This window comes from Apium graveolens, chromosome 9 (assembly GCF_009905375.1).
Source record: "Apium graveolens cultivar Ventura chromosome 9, ASM990537v1, whole genome shotgun sequence".
Classification (NCBI taxonomy): domain Eukaryota; kingdom Viridiplantae; phylum Streptophyta; class Magnoliopsida; order Apiales; family Apiaceae; genus Apium; species Apium graveolens.
In genome coordinates this window covers 276637893-276661279 of record NC_133655.1, presented here as the reverse complement: position 1 = coordinate 276661279, position 23387 = coordinate 276637893, and the positions used below count along the sequence as shown (strand labels likewise).

General features: G+C 33.6%; 3 protein-coding genes across 4 annotated transcripts; 2 read left to right on the top strand and 1 right to left on the bottom strand.

The window, feature by feature from the left end:
* The first annotated feature begins 3148 nt into the window (after nt 1–3148).
* On the top strand, nt 3149–6955 carry LOC141682846 (uncharacterized). The gene is made up of 5 exons (XM_074487535.1): nt 3149–3300; nt 4780–4908; nt 4992–5094; nt 5579–5768; nt 6669–6955. The coding sequence occupies exons 2-5, from the start codon at nt 4831–4833 to the stop codon at nt 6721–6723; spliced, it is 426 nt and encodes a 141-aa protein (XP_074343636.1). The 5' UTR covers nt 3149–3300; nt 4780–4830; the 3' UTR covers nt 6724–6955.
* Nucleotides 6956–8811: 1856 nt separating this feature from the next.
* On the top strand, nt 8812–10805 carry LOC141684301 (LOB domain-containing protein 4-like). 2 transcript variants are annotated; one of them, XR_012560624.1, is made up of 3 exons: nt 8812–9459; nt 10069–10484; nt 10607–10805. XR_012560624.1 is itself a non-coding variant. In XM_074489216.1 (2 exons), exons 1-2 carry the CDS (start codon nt 9247–9249, stop codon nt 10402–10404), a joined length of 549 nt encoding a protein of 182 aa, XP_074345317.1. In that variant the 5' UTR covers nt 8813–9246; the 3' UTR covers nt 10405–10576. The 2 variants fall into 2 exon arrangements, 1 of the variants encoding a protein (XP_074345317.1); XM_074489216.1 differs by lacking the exon at nt 10607–10805 and having other exon boundaries at nt 8813–9459; nt 10069–10576.
* Nucleotides 10806–12145: 1340 nt separating this feature from the next.
* Nucleotides 12146–14170, bottom strand: LOC141684300 (patatin-like protein 7). The gene is made up of 2 exons (XM_074489215.1): nt 13157–14170; nt 12146–12888 (listed from the first exon to the last, which is right to left on the bottom strand). Exons 1-2 carry the CDS (start codon nt 14081–14083, stop codon nt 12541–12543), a joined length of 1275 nt encoding a protein of 424 aa, XP_074345316.1. The 5' UTR covers nt 14084–14170; the 3' UTR covers nt 12146–12540.
* Between the last annotated feature and the right edge of the window lie 9217 nt (nt 14171–23387).

Here is a 23387-nt window from a genome sequence, read left to right as displayed (position 1 = left end):
ATAGTGATATCGCTAAACATGTGATTCATATTTATCAGATATTTTAAACCTTCAGTTGGCTGAGTTGGTCTAAAGCTCTACTTACCTTGAGGTCTATCTTTCGCAACATGTAGCAAATAAACCTTGATAAAACTCCAAATATATTCTCTCTAAGAAACTAGGTCAGGCCAACAAATGACAAAAAGAAATCAAGCATTTAAAACAATATCTTGCATGGAAAGAGACATCCACAGTTCTGTACAGGCCCCAAATCGTCAATACTTGAGCATACTGGCAGGAAGAACATACAGTTGCAGTTTTATAATCGAAGGGAAGAACCGGATACAGTTGCAGTTTTATAATCGAAGGGAAGAACCGGATAACTACAAGAGCAACAAGAAACAGAAGCTGGTGTCCCTGAAGGTTTATTTGTAAGAACCATTCCTGATGGCTTTGGTGGCGGCTGCAGACGAGGCAATCTCTTTTCTGCAACCATATATAATAATAAGACCAAACTCAGGTCACTAAGAAGAAAACTAGAGTTACTAATATCAATAATAGAATAAGAATTATGAAAGTTTAGCTGGAAATAAAGAATCTAAATGAATCCTAGTACCCAAAGCTTAGCAAGCCATGTTGTTGTTGTTAATGTGAATTTAAACATTCTGTAAGCCATCTCTAACAAGGCATATTTACCTAGAACATCTAGATGATAGTAAAAGAAATTGGGGAACCACTTTGACCATACGTGAGGATTGACTATTGAGGAATCAATCCAAGAAATAAATACAGTGAAGGGTTAAAAAAAAGGTTGGTTGTAAAAACAATAACATACAAAATAATGAATAATTGCATTAGGCTCAGAAAGTAGAAATACACAAACAATTCATGGCCAGGCAAGAATCATTAAGCTAAGTTGTGCAAGGATATAGCTTGATTGAGTTAGTCACAAGTATCCTTTTTGGCTACGCAACACAGGCTTGGCCAATCGAGAAAAGCAAAACAATATGTTCACTTTGTTTCTTTCTGTTACATCAAAACACTATCAATCTTCAAATTTAGTAAATATAGACACAAGTGCAAGGGAAAAAAAATTACCACACATCATTTACTCCAAACAATTCTCACAATGCAAATCATGTTCAGACAAGCTTTCTCAACATAAACTTACCAATCTCATGGAAAATGACATTAATCTAATTTTTGCAGAAGTTTCCACAAAGAAAAGGCTATTAACACGTTCTTAAAAATGAGAAAGAAAAATCATCATTTAAGAACACCCTTATTCTTATAACATAGCAGTAGAAACACAATCTAGTTCTAGCTTGCAACTTATAGACTTTTCAGTTTTCAGAGTAATATTGTCATGTATATGGGGTTCAGGAGCAAAAGGTCCCAGTACACCACATATTTGTTCAAGATAATAGAAAAGAACATGAAATGAAAGGCATAGTAAAACAATGACTACCTTGTCAGTGAAGCTCTTGAAACCATTTTTCGGCTCGATCAAAAGGAGGTGGCAACAATAGCAGCTGCAAGCTCCTCTATAGTAATTTCAATATATGTACCTAGCTACGAAATATCTGACATGGACACAGTCGTGGAAGTATTGGATTCAGTAATATTTTGAAAAATATAAATATTTTTAGTTTAAAATAAATGTACATGACATAAGTGTTCAAGTGTCTGGTGTACAAAATTTTAATTTTACTGTTGCATGCATCATTACAGACTGTAAGAGAAAAATGCAGTGGCTATAATTTATTCATGGAAGACAAGTTAAGAATGATAAAAGTAAAATAATACTTAAAGGAGAAATGCATTGGAACAAAATACAAATTGCTCTTTCACAAAATGCTGATTCTCCCCATCAGCATCTTACATTTCCACGCAACTGCAGAGACCAAAAAAACAAAACACGCTGGCTCAGCTGGTTAAAGAGGATAACTATTTTTTTTGTCACATGTTGGAATTTATGATTATATCTACAGAAGCTATTTCTGAATTTGGATGAATTTTGTTTGAAGTGGACATTCAAATATTAGTATAAATATTAGAATATGAAATGACAAATCATATTCTCTCATTTGAAATCTCTAATTTGAAATCAAATGGAATTCAATTCTTAGGTTAATCCAAATTATAAAATTTGAATTTTTTTTCAAAAAAATAATTATTTTAAAAAATAGTATAAATAATTTATTTATAAAGAGGGTGCTCATCATAAAATTCTAATTAAAATTTGTTCCTCTCAAAAATTTTCTTCTGTTTTTTTGGGTCATGTTATTATTCAACTACAAGATAATCTTTTGCCCGTTAAAAAATACTAGAAAATTATTTGAAAGTATGAATTCACACCCCCAAAGAGAATTATAGACTGAGTTAATATTTTTACTACTACTAAGCTTCTTCATACATGTGTCATGCACCAGATGATTTAGAATATTCTTTTCTTTTGTTTTATGTTTATTTAAATATTACTTTTAACTTTTTCACTCCAACAATTAATATTTTATCTATTTTATACAATTGATATATTATGTTTTATATCTTTGAAATTAATATTTTAATCTAATAATTGTATCAATTATACGTGTGTTTCTAAAATTATTATCAAATTTTATGCAAATTTGTATAGTTAACTTAATTTTTTATGTCAATATTTTTTTAAAAGTATTGTATTGTCATTTGATTTTAGTATATTAGTAATGTATACTAAGATGATGATGATAGAGATGTCAACTTATATTAATTATAGTTAAATTATTGGTTTCATGTGTAATTACTTTTTAGAACAAATTAAGCCTTATGCATATGTTAATATTTTATTTTAAATCGTTTTCTTTTGAAAATTTTATGAGTTGTATAAAATAAATAAAATATATTTTAAACTTATCTATATTTTTATAACATTATTGCCTTGTAACATTATTGCGTGTTTTCTTTTGCTTCATTCTATGGGTCGTTTACTGTTTCTAGGATTTGTGATGTTGCTTGTATTGAGTAGAATTATAATTTTAAAAAATTAAATAATGAAATTACTCTTTTGACATCAAACCACCTGATATCCTAATTAGGATATAATTATATTTTAATATGCTCACCTTTTTATTGGATTATCAAAATAATAAATTTTAAAATTTTTACATACTTTAAAAATAAAAACCTATAATAAATATTATATAATTAAAAATTTATATAGATTACAGGAATTCCCAGCTATAAAACCTATATAATCTGTATGTATAGTTTTCTATATATAATCTGTATGTATAGCTCGAGTTTTCTATACTCAAGTTCTCAAATCGCTTTGCTTATCAGGTACTTTTCTAATTCATTCTTTTTCATATTTAATACTTTTAAATAACTTATATTCTATGATTTAACTGTTATTAGATTCTTGGTTTTGGTTTAATTAGTTGGGTACTTGGGGTTGATTAAATAAAGAAATTATCCTGTGTTCGATTATGTTAGTTTGTTGATTTTTAACAATTTTAGAGGGTTTTAAGCAAATTTGTAAGTTATGATGTTTAGTGTTTGATGAAAGTCCCCTTAGAAATTTTTCGTGTTGATAAGTGGGTGAATGAATGATTTTAGCATCCACTTTACAAGATTCGGCCTCTTTTAAACTAAGCAATGCTCTCATGAAACCAATATCAACACTTTCTAAGTCCCATAAGTTCACTTTCAATTTTTTCCTTCCAGCTCAAGTAGAAAGGTATAGTAGAATTTCTTCACTACTCAACTGTACACAAGCTGATAAGCTTTTAGTCCACGGGCCCTTTACAAAGGGAAGGAAAAATATGCACAATTTTTAATAAAATTTTGGGCCTAAGATTGTTAAAAAGTCTTAAGAAAAATGGCTAGCACAAACTGATCTTAGCTCTTCTCTAATGTGTAAGACATCAGCATTATCTAAGTTCACGTCTTCTTTATGGCAAATGGTAGTGATCTGGAAGCCAAGCCAAAACAATATTGTCTACTCCGATCTAGTGAGGACTTTTCAAGCTCATTTATCAAAATGTGACAAATTCCTCATCCTCCATGCACAAAATTTTGGAAACAAAAGACATCTCACCACTTTATCTCCACAAAAAAAAGCATTGCCAGTTTAGTATATTTTCATCAAACACTTTTATCCGCATTACTAAAAATCATGACATCTTCAAAATTTCTTCATAAGGGTCTAAAAGTTCTTAAATGAAACAAATTTAACAGCATTGTTGAGGTGAGTTCGTGGTTGCACGATGAATTGAAAAACGGGGCTGAAACTTATTGGGGCAGGAGGGGTTTGACTGGAATACATTGAGTAGGTGATGAAGTTGATGATGGTGTATGTATGGGTTGTTGTTTTCGTGTGTCTGTATGTGTATATATGGCTTGTCTGTGATTACAATGTGATTACAATGGTGGTGCCGCGGTGCTACATCTGGACGGTGGTAACATATATACAGCCTGTGAGTGTGTGTATGTGTGTTAGGTCTGTGTGTTTCACGCTTATGCAGACACTTACAAGTTACAATGGGATAATGTGTAAAATTAATAAAAGGCAAGCATACCCTCAAATATTCAACGTCCGCTAATCGTATTTTAAGGAATGCAATCATAAAATACTTTGGTTCATACAATGTTAATCAGGGACCATTGAGATGCAACTCAGTCCTAGATTAATTTAAGAATAAACATTAGTTTGTTTATCTTGTCATCTCTTTGTCTATTCAGTATATCGACTCAAGTATGTTTTCTGTTCTATGTATTCTCTATAACTTGATACTTAACTAAATTATTCTGTTTTGGTAGATAAGTGGATTCCAGGTCTGTTACTAGAGGTAAGCAGGAAAATCACGACATATGAATAAAGAAGATATTTTAGGACGTAATAGAGTTGAAGATGTTAGTTGGCTCTGCTCCCTAAGCGAACCTGAGCTTGTAAGTGCTTCACGTACAGAACATATATATATTTAAAAATACTTGCTCAAAAGCTCATCTTGAAGTGCCCTTCTTCATGCCAGGATTTACTGATTGATATAAAGATGATGGTCATTCACCGTGCGAATTTGATTAATTGTGATTCTTTGGTGGAAAAATTTGACTTGAAGATTCTTCGAGCACTTGGTATGCTGTTCATTCCTTTGTGATAGACATGCGATGGACTTTAGGATGGAGTATATACCCAATTTACTAGACTTTAAATTCATTTCTCCTCCGGTTAAAAAAACATTTTGTTCAAAAAGTTAAAGATAACGCTCGCGATGAAAAACGGGTTCACTAAAAATTATGTAGCTTACTAGTTTGTTTTTTATGTGCATCTATAACTAAAAAGGAAAATTTCAAATTAAAGACAAATACAGATATTAACATTTGTACAGAAAATCAAGTGAGCTTTTCTAAATCTGAGTGTTGGCGTCGTGAATTCAGGCTATACTGTAAGCATTCACTTTCTAATTATACAAGTAGATGGATTATTGGAGTGTTTTTGGTTTGATAGTTTGCCTTTTCTAGCAATTTTTTTGAGGATTGCAACTCAGCTCAGTTGATCATTCAACATTCATTTTTATGACTGGTGTTAGCACTGTCTTGCTTGCATGTTCTTGTGCAGGATTTATTTTGATGGAGCACTATAAAGAGAACATCAAGAATATGTCAGATAACCCAGGCTTGGCCGACATTTGTGCTTCTTTGGACCGATGTAATTTACTGAAACAGGACGACAAGAATGGTTCTGATTCTATGAGTATGGAAGAACTGAAAGAATTTATTTGCAATAAAAAAAGGACAGCTGCAGAATTGTAAGTACAGATGTGACACTAATCAAGCATCTTTTATTTTCTGATTTTAAATACATTTATATGCTCGTGCACAGGTGCATGTCTTCGGCAAATAGGTGCTGAAATTAGGTTAACAGAAATGCTGAATTGTGTGTTAATAAACGTCACATATCTAAAGACCATTAGCATTACTAGTTGGAAACAAAATTAGTAACCAGCAGGGGCTTGCAGATTAGCATCTTTGCCCCCCCTCCCCCTTCTTCTCCAGATACACGTCAGATAGAACTGTGGTACCGTAGGACTACAAGTTTGTTATTACTAAAAGCCTTTTGGGTTTTCATTTGTCCGATGAACTGACCTGGAACCTTATTTCCAAGATATGGTTTAAACCATGTACATATGTGCCATAAAAACTTTATTTCTTTGTGCTTTCTCTTTAATAACATTGTTTTATAATCTCTGTTGGTTCATATTTAAATCAAAAATTGTATGTAAACTGGCACTAGTTGGGAATGGAGAGTTGTGGTTTGTTCCAAGAAGATGGTTCCTCATTCGCTGTCTAGGCAAAAATTTGTTTCTTCTGGAACTGAAGGGAAAAAAAGAGGGGAAAATACGAGAAATAACTTGTAAAAATATGGTGATTATTTTGCATCAAATCCAAGTTTAAACTGTTAGTATTAACGATCTTGAACAAAAATTATATTTTGCAATCTAATCTTCTAAAGTAGTTAAAAATTCGGCCTTACACTGTTTTCCACTTCCACCAGAGTTGGTATAAATTGTGAATTTCCTCTTTGCTTAATCTAACCCGCACTGAGTTAAAATTTCACTATTACAATTTAACATGATGAATAGATAGGTGCGATCACTGTATACTTCTTGTATTGCTAAGTTGAACAAGATACTATTTATGTATGCCAGATATAGCGAGGAGGTGTCTCAAGAACCCGGAGGAGAGCTAATGGAGGAAGATTAGCATATGCTGTTGTCATGATGTACGTCTGTGTTGTCTACAGTTAGTTAGTCATCTCTATTTTTTGGTAGGAATATTTTAGCTATATATTTATAATCTTTTGGCCCTACAAATTTCATTCTAGGTATTCTTGTTGCTTCTAGCTTGTATACTATGTACCTAAGACTTAAATGGTTCAATTTTTGGTGTGTAACATAGTATGATAATTCCTCCCAACCCATGGAGTTTCTTGAAACACATGGCCAGAGGCCTCTGATAGATTTGCATCTCATCACACACATCGCCTTTGCTGAGGCCATTTAATCACCCCAAAAGTGTATATCCATTATCAGGTAAAAAGCAGATATTCTAATTTCTCTCGGTAAAAGTGTAATCAGGCATGCGAGTTTTTTTGACTGACTGTTGTTTCTGACTTGTAGAGAAAGGCTAAAAGAACAAGGTTATCCAAATAATCTACATGTAGGCATGCTTGCTTGTTACTTTTGTTATATTCATCCAAGCCATGGAAATGAGGTGCCTTGGAGGACCCCTTTTTTCTTAAAAAGCTTGTTTCTAGTGCTCTATTCTTTCCCTGTCTTATATCCCGTATATTATCTCCTTTTGATACCAAAAGCTTGAGGTGATGAGCACTTGAAATTTCTTGTTATAGACAAAGGGAAACTATGATTCTTAAGGTATCATAGAACATACTTTGCTTCATAGGTAATCCATTGTAGAAGAAATGTGTCCCAGGTCAATCTTATCATGCTACTTAATGTAATGATATTCCCATGTTTTGCAACCTCTACCTAAAGGATATCATCATTCCAACCATGTTCAAGAGCTATAGGTGGTCAAAAAATATTCGAAATTCCCACTTGCTCTTAAAATTTTTTGAAGAAAAGTTCCAGTTTTTTGCATAAGCACCACAAGTTATAAATTGAAGTGATTCATAACCAGTTTTTTTATATTATTCCCTTGGCCTTAACGGTTGAATCAACCCTACAATATAGTTGATTGTCTTGTTTCATGCTTTTACAAAGTTCTAAATTGACATTCTTTCTCATGTGAAAGAACATACATCTCTCAGGCATCAGGCAGCTATATGATTTTTGACTTGTTCAAAAGACATATCTTTAATAGTAATATATGTTCCCCATTGATCAGAGGCTTTCATACTTTAATTAATATATTAGCTAACATTATTCAAAACACTCCAAAGTAAAAGTGTTTGGAAGGTGAGAGTAGTTAATTTTTGGTATAAAGAATATACATAATTTCTCTTTGACTTTTCTTCATGCTTGCTTTTTCTGATTTCTTAGTTTTGAAATTATATGCTTTTCTGTGGCCACCAACCGAAAGAAAATTCACATTTTCTCAGGACCGAAAGAGCCTGTCACACCAATGCTCAATGCTTGGAATCAACTGCAGACAATTGGTCTCTATTTACATTTATGTTAAGCAGGGGGGATTTAATGGGTTAAACTCACGGTAACTTGTTTGAATTCGACTCGATAATAACCAACTTGCAATTCGAGATATTCAAATACTTTTACAGAGCTGGAATTTAGTTTCAAATTTGGTTAAGTAGATTTATAAAGTATAGTTTTCCCGCTTCAAGGATAAAAAGGATATATTTTCAGTAATTTGACAAAAAAGAATATAATTTTGAACTATAAATACGCGTATAAATGCAAACTTTAAAACTTAAAAAGTGCTTAAGCCTGAAATATAGTACAATGTCAAGATCATTTTGTCACTAAAAGATCCACATCACATTTTTATGTAGAATCCCCACGGGAGAGTATGTAATACAAAATAATTTATTTAATTAATCACAAAAAGATGACCAGATTCATGTATTCAGCGACTTTTTTAATCTGAATGATAAAATATTGTTGGAAGATAAATTTACTACAAATACACCACTACGATGTAAGTTGTCCATATGCCAAAAGTTAAACAATGGCCTCCAGTACCGTCTTTTCAACTGTCATGACCTCAAGTTATTATATGTTTATTGTTAAAATAATTTTAGTCTACACTATTTAAAGATGACTGTTGCATGTAATTGTATATTTTCTTACAGTCTCTTGCATATTTTAATCTTTATATATGAAATCAGATCGTTAGCAAAAGTAGACTTCTATAGTCAATGCCCAACAGTGAATGTATCAGGGGTCACGGATCTTTTATGATGTATAAGTTCGTATAAGTTCGGATTCTGACAAACGTATGTTATAACATATAATACCGAGTATATTGCAGCGTCAGGCTTACAGTGAAAATAGGTCCCTGCAACATTTTTGTGGACGTGACCCCATTCTATATAAGCCCTTTATAATGACTATGACTCCCTATGAAAACCTCCCCATTTTTTCTACATTTTCACTCCAGCACTTTACTTTGTTACATTTCTCCTACTCTCTTTTCCCCACTTAATCATCTTCTCAGTTCTGTTAACCTATATACATTTGTACAATCTAAGTGGACCTACACATATAATTCTTGTAATTTTCAGGCAATATTACTTGTATATATCATAGTATGAAGTTTAATGGGAAAAAACAAGGTGGTGCAGCTGCAGCAGGCTTGTCATCAGGAGCACAAGCATCACCATGTGCAGCCTGCAAGCTTCTCCGGAGAAAATGTGCAGCTGGGGACTGTGTATTTGCTCCTCATTTTCCACCTGATGATCCTTCCAAATTTGCTAATGTTCACAAGGTCTTTGGTGCTAGTAATGTCAACAAAATGTTGCAGGTATGTGGATAACATGTACACCATCTGATCTTTAGGTTTTACAAAGAGGCGGTTTCAGAATTTGAATCCTATAAACACTTCAACATAACAGATATCAAATAAACACTTGAACATCACTCAAAAATTGACAATCACACCAACGTTAAAAAAAACGAGTGTAACATTTCACATAGTAGCGAGTTAAAATAAACACTTGAATGTTTCTCAAGAGTTGACGATCATGCCAAGATGGCGATCATATCATACACGAAGAGACACATGTGTAACTCTACAGTGTAGCGATTTAAAATTATAAAATTTTGGTTACTAGCTAGTGTAAATCTGGGTCAAAATTCGGAATTCGAGATGTTCATCATATCTGACAGGTCTAGTCATGTTGTGACAGAACTGACTGTTGTGCCACCTGCTTTTGTGTTTTGTGAGAAGGTTTCTCAACTCCAAATCTTTACACCTTCATTGCCCAATGGTAATAATTATTTTACTTGGTTGTCCTATCTGTTGTACAAAACTCTCGCAAACTTCCGGAGGGTCCAATTAACTGGACTTATCTCAATTTTCAATTATTTATAATTTGTAAAAATCTAAATTCATACCGTTCTTGAATTGCAGGAGGTGCCTGAGCAGCAACGAGGAGATGCAGTGAGTAGCATGGTGTATGAAGCAAATGCCAGGGTCCGAGACCCAGTTTACGGATGTGTTGGGGCCATTTCATGTCTACAACAACAAATTGACACGTTACAGACTCAGTTAGCAGTAGCTCAAGCACAAGTATTGCACCTTCGTGTTCATATAGCAGCTACAGCGGGTCAAGCCCTTTGTGCATCAAGCTGTGGATCGCCTATGACATCGAAGATAACAATGAGCCAACAGATGATCAAACCCAGTTCTAACATGAGTATGATTGTAGAGCAGGGCAGCCTAGGAGATATGACTTGGTCATGTTAATTGTTAACTATATATCTAGCTAGATGAAAGTATATTTATGAGATTGTGATGAAACCCCCTGGACTACTCTGTACTAAGAGGTGTTTTAGTCATCCTCATCCACAATACTTTTCACCATTTCCTGTTATTGTAATATATTATTAGTAAGTAATGTATATATTGACTCCATTCATGTATTTTGTTTCATGTGTGACCATTTTAGGGTGGAGGCCGAGAAGACCAATTAGGCAATTATGCACCTGTTTTGTAAGATTAGACTCAAAAAGCTCAAGTGGTAAAGGATTATCTCTTGTCATCGAAGGTTCAGATTCCCGCTCACTCCGAGATTCATATAAACATAGATGCTACTTATTAGCTTATAAGCTATACTCCAAAAAAAAAATACAAGCATGTTAGCATAATCCCCGGGAAATGTCAAGTGCTTGATAGCTTGTTAAAATGCGAAAACTTGAATCATGAACATTTAATTATTCTCTTATCGGCTAGAGTTCTGCTGGCTTCTGCTGCAACTCAGGGCCAAATCCATGTAAAATTTATAAAATTGAAGTTAAGCTCTCACTTAAGTTTTATGGCAGACAGTGCTCCTGCCCTGCCTATTAAAGCCACCATTAAAAAGGCTAGGCCCAGGTTTCATATTACTTGTTGCCTTACTTTCACCTACTGCATTGTTTTCATGTTTATTATGTAAACTAACAACCAAACTTATCATTTATAACAGAAGTAAAGAATATGTCAAGAGAATTACTCTATGTGTATTTTAAGGACTATAGTGCATGTAATCAGTAATCAATATTGATAACAAAAACTTATGATTGTTAAGTAACCGGTCGCTCTAAAAGCTTAAGGTGGTAGAGGAAGGCCCGAACATGATCTTATACAACACTCCCCTCATCCGAGACCCCTCCCTAAGCCGAGCTCTGAAACCATGTTAAGTAACCAGTCGCTCTATGATGATAGAGGAAGGCCCGAACATGATCTTATACTTTTTAACAATGATCACATTTTTATTTCATACAGTCTGTGTACTGATCCCAATCAAGTCTATTGCTTCAGTGTAGATGTAATATTAAAGGACATTTATAAGAAAATTGAATATTGGTTCACCAATGTGTCCCCTCTGTTTCTTAAAATAGATCATCTATAATAAATTTCAAAAAAGTAAGTTCTCAACTGTAAGTTGCGAGTTTAGGAGTCAAGGGAGGCGCAGCAGGTTATACTTGGAGCAGAGGTTTACCAGATTTGTCAATGTGAAGATCAAAGCCGCTGGAGGTGAGTTCATAATTCCAGATTTTCTTTTTCTCTGCATTGCTGCAGGGATCGGGATCGGATGGAAAGGGAGAAATTAGCCCGTGTCCATCAGAGATGAGAAGCCAAGACAAAAGGAGAACATCTTCAATGTCCCCTTTGGCTTCTAAATTTATTTTCAGAGCCATTAGTTGTGCTGCTGCTGCCTACTGAGCTTAACTGGAGACAGTATACAACAAAAGGAGTGCAAAGAAACTTTGATTTCTTATTGTAATGTACTGTAAACTGGTTCTGAGTTCTGACTAGAGGGCTAGAGCAAAGAAACAACTATGAAAACACGGTTAAAGACAACGTTCATGGGGACCTTGTTCGACCTGCTAATGCTGGAGTCTTATGTACTGGTACCTTAGGACAAATGTATTAGGTACAAATTTATCAACGACGTATGGAGAACCAAAGAAACAAGAGATAAAATTATATGCACTCCAGAGTAAGATTTTATGTTATATGAAAACTTGCATCAGAGTCATAAAGATGTTACAGAACAGTCTTAATAATCAAGAAATCTTGATTAAGACCTATTACAAATGCATTTCCTCTAAAATTAATCTACTAACCTATAAGCAACTTAATTATAAGCATTCCAAGCTCCTCCAAATTAGTATTATCTGCAAATACACTCTCACACTCTTGTTATACATTATACACTCACTCAAACTCAAACCAACCAAAAACCTTTTATCTATACCTACCATTAAACTCAACTAAGGCACAGCACAATCTCGGATAATTTTTATCACGAGTGGCAAAGCAAGCACAACCAGAATCACTCGACTTAACTGGACTCGAGTCACAAGCTAAATAAGGATTTTAATCATTAATAGTAGTTGATTAATTAGAAGATAAAGTCGATGATGATGTTGCAGATGACGTTCTTGGTGTTCCACCAGATGCGTGTTTTAAAACCACAGTCGGTAAAATACTCGTCTTTCTCCTCTCGTGTTCCTTAATCAACTCTCCGGAAAATAATTCCAGTTTCTCCAAATTAGTCCTCTCAACCAACTTTTTCCCCTTGAACAACACTGATTCTACACTCTTTTGTCTCAACATTTGGTCTATTGACGCCAATACGTTTTTGTTCTCGTCACCTTTGAAGCTACCGACACCATTATTAGCTTGTATACGAACATAATTGCTTGATCTAGACTCTCCAAATGCCATGGATACAGCTTGATCAACCTATAATAAACATCAAATGAACATTCATAAGATTCTGCAAACACTCTAAAAAAATTACTCGGTTTTATACGTTTTATATCATTTTTAAATATCCTCGCTAAAAATAACGAGGATTCACCAATCGCAAGTTATTTTCATATTTTGTACTGCTTCGACTGTGTGACAAGTGATTTAATAATTTTTACACGTGATAGCTCGATATCTTTTTTTTTTTATCAAAAATGATGATAAATATACGAGATAATAAGGTGCAAGTAAAAAAATTTACCATGTCGGAAACTCCTTCTCCGGCTATCTTGACAAATGCTGTCGGCAAAGAAGATAATTTTCCGGCAACACCGGAACACGATTCGCCATTCCCTAAGGACACAACCAACAAATCTTCAACTCCATTACAAAATGGAAATTCTTGCTTATTATTAAGCACATGAGTGATCGCTACAGATGTCGGATTATTCATCGCAACCTCACCGCCAATTGCCATAATTTTAGTTTTTTTATCAACCGATTTCATCTCTATTGCAATTCGACCAGCTGACGTGGCAGCACACACATCCTTGATCATGAAATCGTAGCCGTCGGTTTCGAAAGCATCAGCGCGGGAAAACACAAAAGGCGCCCCACTAGTTAAATCATAACAAGGAATCAAAACAGCTTTCATCGTATCTTTCAATGTCAACTCTCCAAACTTCTTACCAAACACATTCTCCGGTGACCGGAAAAACCGCCGGAACCCTACCGCCGCCGGCGAATTAAAAATTTTCCGGCGATTTTCCACAATGAAATCCAAAGCTTCTTTTGCCGTGAAAATGGGTCTTCCGTCTTTTCCGGAAGTAAACAAAAGTGCGGCGAGAACACCGCCGGCGCCGGAGCCAGCCACGACATCAAAAAAATCCGCAATTCTCGCATTAGGGTCACCAGATTTTTGTTGAAGATTGTTCTCCAAATGAACTAAAGACTTCCCGGAAAGTATACCGTCGGTGGCACCGGCGCCGTCAATGGACAGAATTCTCACTTTTCCGGTAACATGTTTGCCGGATTTAAGTTGTTCTAGTGGAAAAACATGCTGTTTAGTCAAAGAAAATTGAGGGTCGTGATCAAATTCTCCAAACAGGAACTTATTTTCGAGAATTGAGAAGATCTCAGAAGTGAGCTTGTCTAGTTCACAGTTGGTTTCAAGCATTGAAACTGCCATAGTTTCACTTGCATGTATGAATATATGTATAGGTGTGAAATTGAAGACAAAAGTGAGGGAACTGATTGATGATGAGGAAACAAGAAGAGTGGGAGTGGAGTTATATAGTGTGAAAAAGTAGAGTGCATGCGGATAGTGATCGAACTGATTGATTATGGTCTGTTTGTTTAGCATCATAATTCTCAGGAAAATTAACAAAAATATGTTTTTGAAATTTTTGAAAAAATTTGTAGAAATATTTTTATTACTCAGTGTTACACTTTGTAATTACTTAAAATGTTAGTTTTATTATTTATAATTATGTGTCACTTTTTAATTTATAATTTTTTTAATATTAAAAACTTTTTAATGTGTGTTATCGGTTTAAAGATAGAATAATATATAAAATAAATAATACTAAAATTTTAATCTTGAATAAACAATGCATATCTTGAACAAAGAGTATAAAATATTTTATTGGAAGCAAAGAAACTTTATGTATGTCTATTTTTTTATAACATGTAATTAATTAATATTTGTTCTAAAAATATTTTGGGATCCCGTGACCTTGGGACGGATAAAACTTTCAAGTACTTGGCTCATTTATAAATAAATAATTGTTTATTATTATTTATTTAAAATAAATTAGGAAATTATTATACATTTCAGAGGTGGCTCTAAAATGATAGGGCTTCGCCGCAAGTTTAGGAAGAATAAAAATAGAGACAAATTACACAAAAATAATAATTGTGAAAGACAATTAGTTGACTACACATAGACAAATATTGGCCGGTGAATAGTTTAAGTTTTATAGTTATAGTGGGGAGGGGCTTTATATTTAAATAGAATCAAATAAAATGGTTACAGAAATGATCAAAGAATAAAACTTGTTGGCATATAAAAGGAAAATATTTGTTTCGTAGTAAATATACATACATCTTTTCTCGAATTTTCATTTCTAATATTCATGGCGCACTCTCCGGCAATCAAGTTAGTTGAAATAAAGCTTTTGGCATCACGGTAATTTTCAGCAGAAAATAAATTAATTCAGAAGATGTTTGTTGGTTAATGTTTGCTTGGACACTTAAATACTTAATAAAGCCGTTTGTATAATTAAACAACTATAAATTACCAGTTATTTATACTTTTATTAGTAATCCCACTCAATTGTTATAGTTTCCGAGAAAATATCATTCACGTATTTTAAGATAAATACAAAATATAGTTCCATAATTTTTTTCAATTTTTTTTGAATAAAAATCAAATGTTTAAATTTTTATTCAGATTTTTTTTAAAAAAAACGTTATAGAAATATACTTTTTATTCATCTTAAAATGCGTGTCGGACACTCTCTTAAAAACGAGAACAATTAGGTGTGACGGAGGGAGTACATAGTTTGTTTAATCTAAAATAAAATAATTATTTATAAAAAAATAAACTTATTAAACGAACATTTAAATCTATGCATATATTCTTGACAAAAAAACTATGCATATATTATTAATAGAAATAAATTTTACTAAATTTAGTCATTTTAAATATACTATGAATAAAATAGTACTTTTAAGATAATCAAAATTAGTAACATATTATATTAATTAATTTAGATTTATTTATGAGTTATAAAAAAAACCTTAAATGGAAAACAACGTTTTCAAGCTAACACAGTTTATGTCTTGGAGCAACTGTATTCCTTAAAAATATTATTATACATATAAATTCTAGTGATTTAGAACATTTTACTATATCTTAGCTTTAATAACATTTCAAAATCATGTTTGCTTTTTTACAGTCAAATTAACACAAATTTGATTGAAAATTTCACATAATACATTATCAAAATTTATAAAATTTAATTTTAATATGTATTTTTTAGTTTTTCAAAATAATAAAGAATAAATTTTTTTATTTACGGTGAAAATTAAGTCAATTAAACCATCAAAAATCAAACACGGCAGATAAATTGGGACGAATGGAGTATATCGTAATAATAATATTTTATTATTATATTTAAAATATAGGGGTTAAGTTCTATGGAGACCACTTTTTTTTGAAGACCTTAGAGACCATTTATGTTCTGCAAGTTAAATATTGCATAAAAACATTGCAAAACATATTATTTTGCGAATCATGCGCTACAAAGATCCTTATTTTATTCAAAATCTCGAATATTATATATGTACTGCATGTAAAACATTACAAAAATATTTTATTATGCAAAACATGTTAAGTTTGCAGAATATTTGTTCAACTTGCAGAACATACACATTCTACTTATTAAACTTAAATGATCTTTGTTAGGTCCCAATGTGTTTGTAGAAGGGGGGTTGAATACAAACAATACCGAATAATCGAATTTAGTGCGGAATAAAAATGTGAAACAAAATTCAAGTTAAATAAAAATATTATTAAACTTGAAAGGTGTTACAACAACGGTATCGATTACAAGGGATTAATCTCAAATTAATTATCACAAATCTAGAATAAATTCGACATGAACTTTTTCTATTTTTGCAATAAAAAGAATCAAATGCTAAACGCAATTTGAGATTAATAACTAGGAATTTTGATCCGCTAGATAGTTACACAAGAACAAGAGAATGATTTCTAGTTGATTAGATTTAACTTTACAAACTAGAAATTATGATCTTGAAGTTTGCAGATGAAGGATGAAATATTTTGCTTCTCTCTTCTGCTGAGTTCTTGTATTGTTGACTTGTGTTCTGTATAGATGATAATGAATGTATGCTGCTTCTGTTCTTTTTAAATCAATCAACAGACTCTCATTGAACTGGCAAGACAATCCTAAGCTCAGCAAGACAATCGGTAGGACTATTGATTGTACTAGCAAGACAATCTGATTGAACTACAATGACTTTCGGTATGACAATCAGTTGAACTAGCAAGACAAACTCCTTCCTAGTAGAACTTTCGGTATGACTATTGAAATGACTTGGCATGACAATCGGTATGACAATCCAGATTGTCATGCTAGTTCATTTTCAATTGTCTTGCTGATTTAAGACTGTTTTTAATCCAATTAAACTTCTGAAAATTCTTAATATTAATTCTGAATTAATTAATCAATTAATAAATAAATCAATCTTTGCAGATATAATTTATTTTCTTAATTAAATTATATGACTTAATTAATTAATAGAGAATTAATACTAATCCTGAGCAGCAACCATTCTTCTGAAAATCTTCTGAAAATCACTGAGAATTATGAATCAATTCCACCACTTCAATGTTGACACTCGATGTACTGTCTGCTTCATGAGTGACTAACTTCCGTGACGTTTCTTCATGTCTTGACTTTGATACTTGATTTTCTTCAGATTAAATCCTTGTAATTCTTTGATACCCTAACGAGATCTCTGTCACTTGATTAAATCCACAATCTTGATTTGAATCACTGAGGCTTGATCAATTTCTTGAACTTCTTCTAGTGAATTAACTCCTCAAGTCTGTAGATGAACCTTGTTTCTGAATCTTTTGACATATGTTACTTTGCGAGATCTCTTTGACGATAGATCCACTATTTACTTATTACATTCTTATTTGAGTTGAGTTAAATCCTCAAATATATAAATAGGCTATGACATATGCCTTACAATCTCCCCCTATTTGTTTGTTAGACAATAACACACAAATACCTAGAGGATAACTCAACTAACAAATAAGAAAAAGATATAAACAGAAATGCAAAGTAAATAGCAGAAAAGTTCTGGATAACATTTAACCTTTTCCAGATTCCAAATAGATGTTCCTCTAGACTGAACATATCTTCAAGTAGTTTCATCTTCTTTTTGTACAACCACATTTCCTGTTGAGAAGCGCATATCTGTCTTGCTTCTCCCCCTATGAGAATCAACTGATTAAAGAAGATCACCTTCGTTTACCACCTCTCCCGTATAATAGGATCCGCAGATAAAAACCAATGGTACTCCCCTTTTGGAAAATAGCTTCTTCCCTTACTAGGAAATCAACTTGTGTTTACCACCTCTCCCGTACAATAGGATCCGTAGTTATAAACAACAATGGTGTGGTGTAGTGTACATATGTAGGATCTTTTTCTTTCTCCCTGCTATTTCTCCCCCTTAGTTGAGGAAAATCCTCCAAACTATTTCTTAAGCTTTTATCTCCCCCTTAGAGAAGGAATGTATGCCGTTGTCTGAAGGAGTTCTCATATTTCACTTGGTTGGAAAAGAAATAACAAGTAGTTTCTCTTTCTTCCTCACTGTGAGTGTGTGATTCTGTTTAGTGTACCTCACATGTGTTTCACTCTTCTCTCCATTCGTGTTTACACTCATTCTCACAAGTGTATCACTCCACTCATAGCTCCAAAAATCAGCTGTACCTGCAAGGAAAATCACCTTAGCCATCCTTAAGGAGGTCACAGGTGGTGCAATGGGAGTTCACAAATCCTCATCCTTTGTTAGATATATTTGATAATATCATGGCTAATATGATTTATGTTTAGTTTTCAGATCTTACTTAACAGGACAAATCAGTACTTAACTGGGAATCAGTACTTATACTGGAAGTCAGGACTTAAGGATATCAGTACTTATATTATCAGGAGATAATCATCAGAAGATAGATATCAGAACTTAAGTGTTGAAGGATGTTCAGATAAAGACAGTAGCTGATTAAAGGAAAGAAGATCGAGATAAACATAAGAAGAGATATGCATGAAGAAGGAATTCTATGAAGAATAAAATACTTGGAAGAAAAGATATCTGATTGATATATTTTAGGAAGCAGAATTATATTCCATATCAATTAGCGATTATCTTGTAACTGTGTAGTATATAAACACAGACATAGGGTTTACACTATAAGTGTTATCATATTTGAGAAGATTATTCATTGTAACCCTAGCAGCTCTCGTGATATTTGTTCATCACTGAGAGGTAATAGTTCCATACTGTAACAGAGTTTATTATTTCAATAAAGTTTGTTTTCTGTTACTTGAAATATTAAAAGTTCGATTTGATTGTATTTTACACTGTATTCACCCCCTCCACAGTGTGTGTGACCTAACAAGTGGTATCAGAGCCCTTTTGTTAACACACATACAGTTAAATATCCAAACACAATCATGTCTGACACAGAAACTCCAACTAAGCCTACCAAAACTGAAGAACCTCCAAAGACACAAATTCAAAATCGGTATGAAACCATCAGAGTTTCCATACTGAGACCATCTGAATATGCCATATGGAAGGTGAGGATGACCATGTTTCTGGAAGCTACAGATCCAGAATATCTTGATGGAATCAAGGAAGGACCTCACAAACCAACCAAGCTCGCTGTTGTAGTTGCAGGTGAAGCAGTAAAGACCGTACCAAAGGAAAAGAGTGATTATACTGCTGAAGATATCGCATCAATTGCTAAGGATGCTAAGGTACGACACTTACTACATAGTGCCATTGATAATGTAATGTCAAATAGGGTAATTAACTGCAAGACTGCTAAAGAGATATGGGATGCTCTGGAAACAAGGTGTCAGGGAACTGATACAATTAAGAAGAACAGGAAGACAATACTCACTCAAGAGTACGAACACTTTGACTCAAAGGCTAATGAATCATTGACTGATTTATATGATAGATTTGTCAAACTCTTGAATGATCTGTCACTGGTTAATAAGGAATATGATCTTGAAGATTCAAACCTTAAATTCCTGTTAGCTCTTCCTGAGTGTTGGGATTTGAAGGCAACAACAATAAGAGACAATTACAATCTTGATGAAACAACTCTTGATGAAATTTATGGAATGCTCAAGACTCATGAACTTGAGTCTGAAAGTGATGATGACTCAGAATCTGAAAGCTTGCCTGAGACGGATGCTGATGAAGAGATGATGAAGCTGTGTGCTCTTATGGTGAAAGGAATCACAAAGATTGCATACAGGAAGTTCAGGAAGGGAAAGAAGTTTTCCAGAAAAGGCACAAGTTCTGATAAGAAGAATTTCAGAAAATCTGAGGGCAGAGGAGGAAAGTCTGACAGAGGAGATTATACAAATGTCAAATGCTACAACTGTGGTGAGAAAGACCACATATCTCCTGATTGCAAGAAAGTGAAGAGTGACAAAGGCAAGGCTCTTATCACAAAAAAAGAAAAGCTGGACAAACACCTCAGACTCTGAAAGTGAGGAGAACTATGCATTGATGGCAAATGCTGATAAAGAAAGTGCTGAGAGCAGTTCTGAAGCTGCTGAAACAAATGTACCTCAGACTACTTATGCTTTTCATACTGATGATATTAATGAGTTGAGAAGATATCTTAAAACCATGTTTGTTAGTTATAGAGATCAAACTTTAACATGTGAAAGATTAACTTCTGAAAATCTTGCTTTTAAGAAAAGAAATGATTTCTTAGAAAAAGAGTTAGTTATGTTCCATCAAACTCAGAAGGATAGAGATGATGCTTTTTATGTTAGGGATGAAGTGCTAAAAATGAATGAATCTCTAAAAACTGAGTTAGAAAAGGAAAGAGAGATAATCAGGACTTGGACTAACTCTGGCAGAACAACTCAAAATTTGCTAAGTAGTAAAAATTGGAAAGAGGGATTAGGTTATGGAGAGGATAAGAATGATAAAGGAACTGTAGAAATTAAGCCTGTTGTTAAGCAAAAGCCAAAGTTAAAACCTGTTAAGTTTGTAACTGTAAAGTCTGATAATGATAAATCAGAAGTTAGAGAGGGATTAACTTCTGACAAACTAAAACAGGAAAAGACAGCTGAAGTAAACATAGGCTTAATGACAAAGAAGCAGCTTAAGCATAAGCTGAAAGATGTTAAGAATGTAAACAAGGTAAAATCACCTAGGAAAAATAGGAATGGAAAGGAAGGTGTGAATAAAAGCAATGATTATAAACCTGTTCCTGATGCTCCTAGGAAAACATGTCATAACTGTGGAAGTTCTAACCATCTGGCTTCTTTTTGCATGAAGAATAAGAACATTAACTCCTTACCTTCAAAATCAGGAGTTAAGAGTCAGTCTGTTAGATATAAACCACAAAATCCTTGTTTTCATTGTGGTAGTTTATGACATTCCATTTATACTTATAAGGAATATCATAGTTTGTACTATGATTATTATCAATTAAAACCTTCTTTGAAGAAAGTTTCCATTGTTCCTTCTAGTGGAAATTCTGATTCAAAGTCTGATAGTGTAAGTTCTGATAAGAAAAATGTTAACATAAACTCCGATGCTAAATCCGCTGCAAATGTTAATAAACTTGATAAGGCCAAAGGATCCAAGCAAGTCTGGGTCCTTAAAACTAATCATTAGTGGTCTTTGTGATTGCAGGGCAACAGGAAAAATATTCTAGTTCTGGACAGTGGATGTTCAGGACATATTACTGGAAATAAAGCCCTGCTATCAGACTTTGTGGAAAAAGCTGGCTCAAGTGTTTCTTATGGAGATGGCAACATTGGAAAAACATTGGGATATGGCAATATCAATCTATGGAATGTCATCATTAAAGATGTAGCTCTGGTCTCAGGACTTAAACATAATCTGCTGAGTATAAGTCAAATCTGTGACAGAGGTTATCATGTTGATTTCTTTGAAGAACACTGTGAAGTTGTGAGTAAATCCAAAGGCAAAGTTGTTCTGAAAGGATACAGGCGTGGTAACATTTATGAAGCTAAGCTTTCAACAAGTACTGATGGTTCTGCAATCTATCTGATGAGTAGAGCATCAATTGAAGAAAGCTGGAATTGGCACAAGAAACTCTCTCATTTAAATTTCAACAATATAAATGATCTAGTCAAGAAAGATCTTGTGAGAGGACTGCCAAAGTCAGTATTTGCTCCTGATGGCCTTTGTGATTCTTGTCAGAAGGCCAAACAAAGAAAATCTTCATTCAAGAGCAAGACTGAATCATCAATTCTTGAGCCTTATCATCTACTACATGTTGATCTATTTGGTCCAGTGAATGTCATGTCTATTGCAAAGAAGAAATATGCGTTGGTCATAGTGGATGAGTTCACCAGATACACATGGGTGTATTTCTTGCACACAAAAAGTGAAACCGCATCTATCTTGATTGATCATGTCAAATATCTGGATAAATTGGTCAAAGATTCTGTGAAAACCATAAGGAGTGATAATGGCACTGAGTTCAAGAATTTGATAATGGAAGAGTTCTGCAAAAACCATGGAATTAAGTAGGAATTTTCTGCTCCTGGAACTGCACAGCAAAATGGAGTTGTTGCAAGGAAGAATAGAACTCTCATTGAAGCTGCATGAACAATGCTTGAAGAAGCAAAACTTCCAACCTATTTCTGGGCTGAAGCTGTGCAGACTGCTTGTTTTACTCAAAATGCAACACTCATTAACAAGTAAGGAAAAACACCATATGAGATGGTGAAGAAAAAGAAGCCAAATCTGAAGTACTTTCATGTATTTGGATGCAAGTGTTTTGTTCTCAAGACTCATCCTGAACAGCTATCTAAATTTGATCTAAAAGCTGATGAAGGAATCTTTGTTGGATATCCACTTTCCACAAAAGCCTTCAGAGTCTATAATTTGAGAACAAGAGTGGTCATGGAATCTATCAATGTCTCTTTTGATGACAAGAAAATTACTGGTCTTGAAGATTTTATTGACCATGATCAGCTGAGATTTGAAAATGAAGACTCAAATTCTGATACTGAAAATCCTAACAGTCTAAGTCCTAATACTGTAAACTCTGATGGATTAAACTCTGATGTTATTGAAACTGTGGTAACTATGCCAAAGGAAGATGCACCTATGCAGGGGGAGCAAACTCAAGATCTTACCACATCTCAAGAAGCATCAGAACATACATCTGGCTCTTCAAGTTCTGATTCGTCAAGTTCTGATAAGCCAAGTTCTGATAGTGCTGAAAATCTAAATTCTGAAGAATCCAACTCAGAGAGCATAATTTCAGGGGGAGCATCATAAAATGAAATTGAAGACATCATGGATCATGGGGGAGCATCCAGTTCTAGAGAAAACCTTCCATCTTCAAGGAAGTGGACTAAATCACATACACCTAATTTGATAATTGGAAATCCTGATGCAGGTGTCAGAACTAGAACAGGTACTTCAAATGAATGTCTTTACAATTCTTTTCTCTCTCAGACTGAGCCAAAGAAAGTGGAAGAAGCTCTTCAAGATGCTGATTGGGTGCAAGCAATGCAGGAAGAGTTAAATGAATTTGAAAGAAACAAAGTCTGGACCCTAGTGCCAAGACCAAAGAATAGATCTGTTGTTGGTACAAAGTGGGTATTCAGAAACAAAACTGACAGTGATGGCATAATTACAAGGAATAAGGCAAGGCTGGT

What these genes read in the sequence shown, in the direction of transcription:
- LOC141684301 (XM_074489216.1), top strand. Translation starts at nt 9,247, where the DNA reads ATGAAGTTTAATGGGAAAAAACAAGGTGGTGCAGCTGCAGCAGGCTTG. An exon ending in ATGTCAACAAAATGTTGCAG is followed by an intron (nt 9,460 to 10,068) that starts GTATGTGGATAA and finishes CTTGAATTGCAG; the next exon opens with GAGGTGCCTGAGCAGCAACG.
- LOC141684300 (XM_074489215.1), bottom strand. Translation starts at nt 14,083, where the DNA reads ATGGCAGTTTCAATGCTTGAAACCAACTGTGAACTAGACAAGCTCACT. An exon ending in GAGAAGGAGTTTCCGACATG is followed by an intron (nt 12,889 to 13,156) that starts GTAAATTTTTTT and finishes TGTTTATTATAG; the next exon opens with GTTGATCAAGCTGTATCCAT.
- LOC141682846 (XM_074487535.1), top strand. Translation starts at nt 4,831, where the DNA reads ATGAATAAAGAAGATATTTTAGGACGTAATAGAGTTGAAGATGTTAGT. An exon ending in GAAGATTCTTCGAGCACTTG is followed by an intron (nt 5,095 to 5,578) that starts GTATGCTGTTCA and finishes GTTCTTGTGCAG; the next exon opens with GATTTATTTTGATGGAGCAC. An exon ending in AAAAGGACAGCTGCAGAATT is followed by an intron (nt 5,769 to 6,668) that starts GTAAGTACAGAT and finishes TATGTATGCCAG; the next exon opens with ATATAGCGAGGAGGTGTCTC.